The sequence below is a fragment of the Elephantulus edwardii genome, unplaced genomic scaffold (assembly GCF_000299155.1).
Source record: "Elephantulus edwardii isolate Elephantulus edwardi_28Jun2011 unplaced genomic scaffold, EleEdw1.0 scaffold00229, whole genome shotgun sequence".
Classification (NCBI taxonomy): Eukaryota; Metazoa; Chordata; class Mammalia; order Macroscelidea; family Macroscelididae; genus Elephantulus; species Elephantulus edwardii.
The window spans coordinates 3426529-3436330 of NW_006399979.1; the positions used below are offsets into that span (position 1 = coordinate 3426529).

A 9802-nucleotide genomic window follows, 5' to 3' on the forward strand; every position below is an offset into this window, starting at 1 on the left:
AAGGCCCTCTATGAGGTGGATTGATTCAGTGACTGGGATAATTGGGATGGGAGTGTCAGAGACAGTGCGATTGGCACAGGACAGAGCGGAGTTTAGGACTGTTGTACATAGGGTCGCTATGAGTCACAGGCGACTCACCGGCACATAACAACAAACAACAATAACATGAATATAAATTATGGTGGTAGTTTTTGTTAAGTGCCGTAAAGCCGTAGCCACAACGTTGCTAGCCATGTAGGGTATCTGGTAATTTGTATTCTGTTTTAATGTATACATTTGTATAAAGTTGAATTATCGTTTGTGGAGAAATTTGGTTGTGTACAAATTATGACCTATTTCCTTTCGCAAAGATTAGGCATAAAGAATTGCTTTATCATGTAATAGCAGTAAGCGTGATGTTATTATTCACAGTTCTTTCTTACAAAAAAATTGTCTTTACTGAAATGCTTTAGAAAACTCTTGAAATTTGCATCATAATTTTAGAAGGCTTTTTTCCTTACCTGCATCTTGAGTGTGGAGGAAGTATTCCATTATAATTTTGAAATAATTATGATCTAAGAATAAAAATCTACAAAATCATTTATGAAGTTAGTGTTTTTGTGAAAAAGTTGGTTACTGACCTTTGAAATTTGTCTGGCTTTTTTAATTGTTGTTGTTGTTTTAAATTTATGATTTTGCGTGTGTGTACCGTCACATCCCGATCTGACTGGTACTGCTGGAGAACATTGTTCCTCCTTCTCCGCCAAAGCATCTGGTGAATTCAAACCACACACCTCTGGGATTGCAGTGCAGCTTTTTGCCGCTAGGCCACCAGAGCTCCCTGAAATTTGTCTGTTTTTGAAAAATTAAATATAAACATAACTTTATAAAACTTTAAGATCATATTTTACTTCTTAAAAATAATCTAAGTATTTAAAAATTGTCCCATATATTTACTGTTCTGCTTTTCTTTCTGTACATTTCAGCTGTATTTCCTGAAGAACTTGGTACTAGTGTTCCTTTAACGGATACTGAATGCAGATCATTAATTTATAAACCTCTTGATGGAGAATGGGGTTCCAATCCTAGGGATGAAGAATGTGAAAGAATTGTAGGAGGAATAAACCAATTGATGACACTTGGTAAATACCAGAAACATCATCTTGTCTGTATTTTTAAAACCTGGTAAAAAAAATATGAGAAAGGAAAAATAATTTGCCCAAATTACAATTTAAGGCAGTTACAGAAATCTAGCAAACAAAATTTCATTGTAGAAATTTTAAGTCCTTTGTCTTAGGTATTTTTGAATGAGATATCATTCAGAACTTGTCTCTAAAACAATGGTAAAGAGAATTACTCTAGAAATGCCAGCATTACTTCTGTAAAATCTAGGTCCTTTAGAACTCACTTTGAAAACTCATGACATTTCAATTTATGTGGCGGAAATTAGGAGGAGTTGGAAGCTAAATTGTAATTATATTGTTAGCAGAACCGGTTTTTTTACCTCAGCTTTGTACACTAAATTAATCTTTTTAACAATGTAAAAAGGGAATGCATGAAACATTAATTAAGAAAATCTCTATAAAATACCCAGAAATTTGGATTTGTATTCTAGGTTAGTTTTGTGTTGTGATTTGTAGCAAGTCACTAAGGAATCAGCTCTACAAAGAGACTTCTATTGAATAAATGAAAAAGAACTTTTTAAGAATTATTATCTCTTTGTGTGGGTAGTATTTAGAATATGAAGTCATGTTACACTATGTGCAAAAATAGGAAGGAAGAGTCACAAAATTAGATAGCTTTTGTTCCTCAAGCTTACTGGATTTCATTAAATCAGTGCTATTAAACTATTTTCTCCTCATGCCAGCTATTTGTCAGAATAGTGCTGTTAACCTGAAATAAATTAATAAAATCTTGAGAAAATCAGAGGTTACTTAATAAATAACGTAATAGATTTATGTTTATATGCCATCTGATATTTTTCCCGTTGAATGAATATCAGTAAATACATCTAAGTTTTTTAATGCAAATCTAGCTATAGTAAGTAAATCTTCATGTCATTTATATAAATTTTCTGTAGAAACACTGGAACAGACTCAAAGTTCCCATGAATTAGACTTAATTCTTAATTTATCTAGAACTCTTCTTAAATTAACTTGCGGTTAAAATAATTATTCATGTCATTCATTTCTTTTAGATACTGCTTCTCCATTTGTAGCCCCTGTGGATCTTCAAGCCTATCCCATGTATTGTACTGTAGTGGCATATCCAACGGATCTAAGTACTATTAAACAAAGACTGGAAAACAGATTTTACAGGTTAGTACCCTTTGATGCAGTTATTACCAGAGATACTCAGTGGTCCTTTCACACATTTACTAATCTTTAGTGGTATTTCTTGCCTTTTAACATGCTTCTAAATTTTCTCAGTACCTTGTTAAAATGCAGAACTTGATTCCTTGTATTTGGAGTGGTGTGTGAGATTTTGCATTTCTAAAAAGTTTCTAGTGATGCTGGTCTTCCTAAACTGTTTGGAATATGATTCTTCCATATTTTTGGTTTTGTTACTATATGTCATCAAGTCAACTCATAGGGACTCTATGTACAATAATCTACACTCTTCCCTATACTGATCTGGTCTCATTGTCTCTGATAGATGATCTCCGTATCCCCAGTCTCCCTGTGTCAGTTCATCTGAGTCCAGGTCTTCCCCTCTGTGGTGACACTCCACCCTCTGAAGCATGATGTCCTTTTTCCAAGGACTGAACATCCTTAGTAGTATATCCAAAGTATGTGAGATAGCTTAAATCCTTTCCTCCAAGGAGCAACCTGATTTCACCCTTTTCAGGACAGACCTGTTTGTTCTTTTGGCAGGCCTTGGTACATTCAATTTTCTTCTCCAGCACCACAACTCATAAGCATCAGTTTTATCATCCTTAGTTATTGTCCTGCTCTCTGATGCATGGAAAGTAATAGCAAAGACCATGGCCTGAATCATGTACATTTTAATGTCTTAACTGACGTTGTTGCAAGAGGATCTTTTCATCTGTTCTTTTGGGTAAAATGATTGTCGGTCTGGTAGTGTTATAAATATAAAGCTGAGCATCTAGAATAAGACAGGCTAGGAAAAAGGATTGACCATCACTTCTGAAGTAGTAGGTCTTTGAAAACCCTTTGAATGGTAGAGCACACTTAGAATAGTAGGTATGGCACTGGACATTGAGCCTTCATAGTGGGAAACAAATTAAACAGTTGCAGACAGACACTAGTGATAGGAACATGGAATGTAGGAAAATTGAACCTTATTAAATAAGAAGTAGAATGCATAAATATTGATATAATAGGTATTGACATGCTGTAATATAGGATTGGCATGATCCATTTTGAATCAGATTCATGTGACCTGAAATGAATAAGTGAGGAGAAACAGGGTCACATTTATAGCCAAAGACCATTTCTAGATTCATCCTGAAATACAGTGTTACAAATGACAGTATATTATCTAAAAGCATACAAGGAAGATCTGTCAGTACCAATATCATTCAAATATATGCACCAACAACTAGAGGTAAAGAGAAGGAAATACATTTCTACCAATATTTTCAGTTTGAATTCAATCAAATGTGCAACCAAGATGCATTAATTGTAATTTGTGACTAGAATGAAAAAATTGGGAATAAGGAAGGAGAATCAATAGCTAGAAAATAGGGACTTGTTGACAGAAGTGAGACTGGAGATAAAATGATAGAAATTTATACAATTGATTTATTCATTGCAAATACCTTTTATAAAAAATACTTAATTGCAACTTTGTACGTGAACCTCACCTGATGGTCTGCACAAGAGTCAAATTGACTACATTTTTAGAAAAAAATGTTTAGAGACTCAGTATCAGCTGTGAAACTAAAGTAGATGTAGACAGTGGAACAGGCCATTAATTACTCATGTGCAAGTTTAAACTGAAGTTAAAATTCAGACAAACCCATGATGGTCAAAATTGGACTTTGAGTCTATCCCACTTGACTTTAAAAATACTGTTGAACAGGCTTGTTTGTTTTTTTTAAAAGCTACTTAACAGGCCTTGGTACTTTTTTCTTGAATAATCTGTTTTCTAGTTACTCATTTTCTTTTAAATGAACACATTAAAACATTTGGGATTTTTTTTTTTTTTTAGAATAATATAAAAAGATACTGTATTTCATTATTTTAATTATATTCATTTTATGACTATTTAGAAAAAATAAGTTAGTCTTTTAAAGGTATAATTAGAAAAACTGAACTGCAGTCCCAAAGGCTTGTTCAGATCTACCAGCTGCTTCACAGTCTCCTTGCATGCGATTTACTGCCTGGAGGGTCAAGTATTACTTAGTTCTGACAGGGATGCTGGCGGGGCGGGGCGGGGGGAAGCAGCATGTTTGTTAGTTTATTTATTTGTATTTTCTCCTAGTTTCATACTCTGATAAAAATGCAATTCAGAGTCAACAGGTTTTGTAAATTGTTGCCTTAGGTGGGTTTGTTTTTTTTAAGTGAAGTTTCTATAATAAATCTTACTTCTTTCATTTATTTAACAAATATTTCTGTGTATATTATAGATTCAGTTATAGCAGTAATTTAACATTGTAACCAATTTTCAGTGGAGGAAAAGTACAAATAAAATAATTGAAGAATTTGGAAACTTTTCTAATATTATGATTTATGTTTGTATTTACTATAATAATGCCTTCATTTGCTGATTTACTATTTACAGATTTTGGTGGGTGTCTGGATTTCACACTTCTTACAACTGTGTCTTTTGATAATACTTCAGTCTCTTTTTAAAATGCTAGTCATTTGGGTTCCTGCTGTCAGCCTTATTTTACACTGTGTGTGTGTGTGTGTGTGTGTGTGTGTGTGTGTGTACGTACACATATGAAAAGGTACGTATGATTTTCTTACTGAGCTGTGTGTCTTGCTTTTGAAGTGTCCAGAGCTTTTCTGTGTACCTCTGTGCATACAATAACATACAAATTTTTATTCATTACACCTGTTTTTATTCACAAACTAGTATGATTTTCCTAAGTACTTTTCATTATTTCAGGTATGCTCACAGAACTTCTAAAATAAAGTAAAGCATTTAAATTTTTTCTAAATTAACATTAAAACATTTGTGAGATTTTTCTTTAGAATAATATAAAAAGGTATTTTACTCTGAAATGCATTTTATTGAAATTCTAAATGGATTTCTTGTAGAAATAAAATAAAATTTAACAAAATGTTAATTTTTTTTTTTTCCATTGATGAGTCAGCTATTCATTTTTGTATGTCTTTAGATTACTGGAAATAGTGTTAGGTTAAAACTTTTGCCTAAAAGTGAGATGCACTTTTGAGCAAAAATGTTCCACATATGATTATAATATATAAAGCAAAAACGAAATGCTTGTCCTACTACTTCCCACATAAACATTTTTCCACCTTAGAAGAAGATTATTGTTTCTTGTTTTGGACTTATTTTTTGTTGAATGTAGTTAATATTGTTGCTCTTTTTTTTTCTTTACTACAAAGCGGGCATACTGTTTTGAAAATAATTACATGTAAACAAACATGTGCTTTGTGATTAAGAAATTGGAACAAAATCAGAGTTTGAGTTTTAATTTGTGAGCATATATGTCTAAGTATTCTGTATTTTTTATCTTTAAAGGCGAGTCTCTTCTCTAATGTGGGAAGTGCGATATATAGAGCATAATACTCGAACTTTCAATGAGCCTGGAAGCCCTATTGTAAAATCTGCTAAATTTGTCACTGATCTTCTTCTACATTATATAAAGTAAGTTTTTGTGATGGGAGAGATGAGGGAGAACTCTGGATTTAAGAGTCAAGAGAACAAAATGTCACTAATACCAAGCAAAAAGAGTAAAAGAAGAAGAGGGACAAGTGGAGAATAAAGCCATAGGTTAAGGACAATCAGTATTGAAGTAGAAAGAAGCAGAATTTGAATCAAGTCAAGGTGGAGAACTTGCATTTTCTCATTGAAGAGGAATTTATCCAAAGTTGAGGAGAAGTAACCCAGATGATAGATGCTTTCAGAATTGTAACAATATTATCTTGATACACATTACTTAGGGATTCATATTAGAATTAACATTTATCTAAACTACACATTTTACTAGAATTTGTCATTTAATAAAGGGCAGTGAAGAATACTAAAAAGGAAAAATAGAACACTACTTCTGGTGACCTCGTGTTAAAGAGTTGTACTGCCAACACAGCTTCACAGGTTCAGATCTACCAGTGCCTCCATGGGAGTAAAAATGGGCATTTCCCCCTCATGCCATTTACAGCCTCTCAGTACCTACTGGACTGTCTGCTGTGGTTCTGATTCCCTAGCATGTACCAGCGACAGCACATTGAAGAGAGTAGGAAAATAAGAGGTAACATTGGGACCTACTTATTTCAAATGAGGATAGAGTATTACTCATTTAATTAGTGTGAGAATAAAATCAATACCTGTATATTTATAACAACACTTGATAAATATACCTGATAATATAATAATAATTGTTACTGTCTTATACTGTCTTACTTCTTTAAATAAAGTTAGAAAACCTCAGGGACAATTAAGATATTGTTAAAATTACTATAGTGTTAGTAGATCATTGAAATCAGAATAGATTAAAAATGAAGAAATCATAAACCATGGCACTAGAACTGGGTTAGAAGTTGTGTATGGCTTCGGGAAAGAAGTCTGGGATATGGGACAATCACGATGATGACCTTGCTCCTTGATGGTGCCAGTTGAACAAAGGCAGAGGTCAGTCTTTAACATCACAGATGAAGAAATATTATTCAGGATTTTATAAAAGAGAAAAATACAATACAGTACCATATTATATCATGTTGCTGAGTTTTCTGTTAACTTGGGATTATTCAAAAAGTACTTGAGGTTTTTTAGCTTTCTTTCCAGGGAATGGAAGTCAGGATCTCAGCTATAACAGCAACCTGAATAAAGACTCCTTCACTCACTCAAGACTCAATTGATTCATAGGTTACACCCTGGTGGGTTTTCAGTGCTGTAAATAGAATGGCAGCAGATTGCTGACGGATTTGAAGCACAAGAGAGGTGTGCCCTTGAGTTTAGCAGCACAACTCAATGAAAAAGACTCTAAAAATTCTTGCCATCTAGTCAGAACTGACTCATAGATGGCACTGCAGTGGATTTTCAGAGGTTATAAATCACACAGAAGGAGAGACCTCTTTTTAGGACTGGCAGCACAGTTTCTTAGCACTAGGCCACCAGAGCTGGACTAATAGTATAAGGTGAAAAGAATGAGTTTTCAAATAATAAAGTGATAAGCATTTGACATAAGGAATTAATCATGTTTAAGTAGAAGCTATTGTTAGTGAGGACAAAAACAAATTTGTGTATTATATTCAACTGACTAAAAAATTAAGCTTCAAATTTTGTCTTAAAAATCTGGTTTCGGCAACATTTTAAAGATAAAAAATAATCATGTAGTTTAATCTTACATATTAACTCCTCTCTCTTTATTTAGAGATCAAACTTGTTATAATTTAATTCCTCTCTACAACTCAATGAAGAAGAAAGTTTTGTCTGACTCTGAGGTATTTAGTATTTAATTTTGATTGTTAAATTGCTGTTTTTCTGTACATCAGAAGAAATTTACACTTCTTAATTTTCAAGAAAAAGATGTTTTCAAAAGTATGTTATTCTAATCTAAAGTTGCATTTTTCTTTTTTTTAATTAATGTTAAGAAATTTTTCTTGTTGGTAATTTGTAGTTAAACTGAAAGGGTATAATGAAATTTGGACTACTTTTTGAATCTGATAAATTTTTTTCTTTGAAGGAAGAAGAGAAAGATGCTGATATTCCAGGAACATCTACCCGAAAAAGGAAGGTAAGTAATGCATAATTTTTAAGTTAAATTATAATTTTGCCCAAGTCTCTTAACTTTTATTGTGTAAGTATTATTTTCTGAATGTATTTGGAAATGATTGCTTTAGGATCATCAGCCTAGAAGAAGATTACGGAATAGAGCTCAATCTTGTGATATCCAAGCATGGAAAAAACAATGTCAAGAATTGTTAAATCTCATATTTCAATGTGAGGACTCTGAGCCTTTCCGCCAGCCAGTCGATCTCCTTGAATATCCAGTAAGTATTTTTAAGAAATGTCTTTTTTTAATCTCCCAGTTTACTGCATATTTTCTATTCGGAATTTTGCTGTTTGTGTCATTTTTAAGCTACCACGTTAATGATGCTTGAGAGTGAATATAATGAACCATTACAAACCATCTAGTTGCCAAAGAATTAGTTTGTGGTCCTGGATGTTCCTCTTAGTATTTGTGTGACTTGAGTAAGTCATTTCTTTTTTTCTCTTGAGCATTTTTTTTAAAATTTCTTTCATCACAGTAAATTCCATCTATCTACGAAAAACAAATAATTATTGCTACTTCTACAGGTTAAAGAAATAAGAATATCGAGGAATAGTTTTACTTTTAAAGCATTATATATAAATGTAGGTTACTCTGCTGGCCTGGTTTTAAGAAGCTGCACTTCAGTCCCACAAGCATGTGGTTCAAATCAAACATCTCCCCTGCAGGAGAAGGTTGAGCAGTTTACTGCCTCTGAAAACTGCTGAAGGATCAGCTATTTGTTTCTGACTTGTTGGCACACAAAAACAAATATAAAGTGTCATTGTTATATATATTTACATGTTCTGTTCTAGAAGACAGAGCATGATCCAAATGTGTTATCATCTGACTTCATAACTTTTTTACATGTGATATTTTAACTTAAGACTATTGAGAAATTTCATTAGTGGTCAAATACAATAAAATTACTCCCCCCCACCCCCCCTTTTGTCACTTTAAAAACAAGATATTTATGGAATTTTAATATGATAGGAATTCTTTAATTTCAGCCTAAATATGGGCTAATTCAGATTCCTGTCCTCCCACAAACCACTCAGAAGAAATGAGCTAATGCTGCAGTGTTCTGGATTTTAGTTCTGTTTGAGGAACCTGTGGATTTCCTTTGTTTCTTAACTCTGCTTAAGAGGAACAAGGTATAATTTTTAGCTAGTGCTATTTGGTTTTTGTATTGTGTGTTTTCCTTTCCCCGGAGAAGCAAGCCTTAGTTTGATTCCTAGAAGCACAAGGATTAACACTGTGCAGGCAGAGGAGGCCTTCAGCCATAGTACACTTACTAAAACCTTCTAGGTTTGCACTATGCATGGATTTATAGAATTCAAATTTATACTACCCTTACATTGTGGGACCCTGGTGGAGTAGTATCTAAGCTTGCCAGGTGAAGATTATCAAAATTCTGTTGGCATAAGGAGAGGTTGACCCTTATGGAAGATAATATGATTAAAAGAAATCATTTACGACATGGAGAAATTATCCATTTATACATAAGACAGCAGAAGTATTAGCATCTTCTCTACTCATAACTTAAATTATTATTCTAAAACACTTATTCCTTTAGACCTAAGACATTATTCATTGTACATTGATTTATTTTAGAAATCATTAAGGAAGGGAAAAAGGTGCTCTGGTAGCCTAATGGGAAGTAGCTGTGCTGCCAACCCAAAGGCACATGGTTCAGATTCACCAGCTACTCCACAGGAGAAAGAAGGGTGATCTCATGTGTGATGTACTTCCTCTGAAAACCCACAGAGGATCAACTATGGGTTGTTCCAGCTCTGCAATACGTAACAAGAAGGAAGGGGGAAATGCTGCCAGTTAAATTTTTTTTTTTCTATAATTATATTTTATTAATTTTCATAAACATTTACAGAGATTTTGGGCTTCCACTCATTCATTGTT

General features: G+C 33.2%; 1 protein-coding gene across 1 annotated transcript in view; it reads left to right on the forward strand.

Annotated features, from left to right (window-relative positions):
* The window catches only part of PHIP (pleckstrin homology domain interacting protein), a 184240-nt gene that overhangs the window by 138193 nt on the left and 36245 nt on the right, over positions 1 to 9802 (forward strand). Inside the window, exons 27-32 of the mRNA XM_006898438.1 lie at positions 966 to 1121; positions 2177 to 2297; positions 5656 to 5781; positions 7508 to 7577; positions 7820 to 7870; positions 7977 to 8126. Of these exons, the coding sequence (XP_006898500.1) occupies positions 966 to 1121; positions 2177 to 2297; positions 5656 to 5781; positions 7508 to 7577; positions 7820 to 7870; positions 7977 to 8126 (674 nt within the window). The remainder of the gene's footprint in view (positions 1 to 965; positions 1122 to 2176; positions 2298 to 5655; positions 5782 to 7507; positions 7578 to 7819; positions 7871 to 7976; positions 8127 to 9802) is intronic.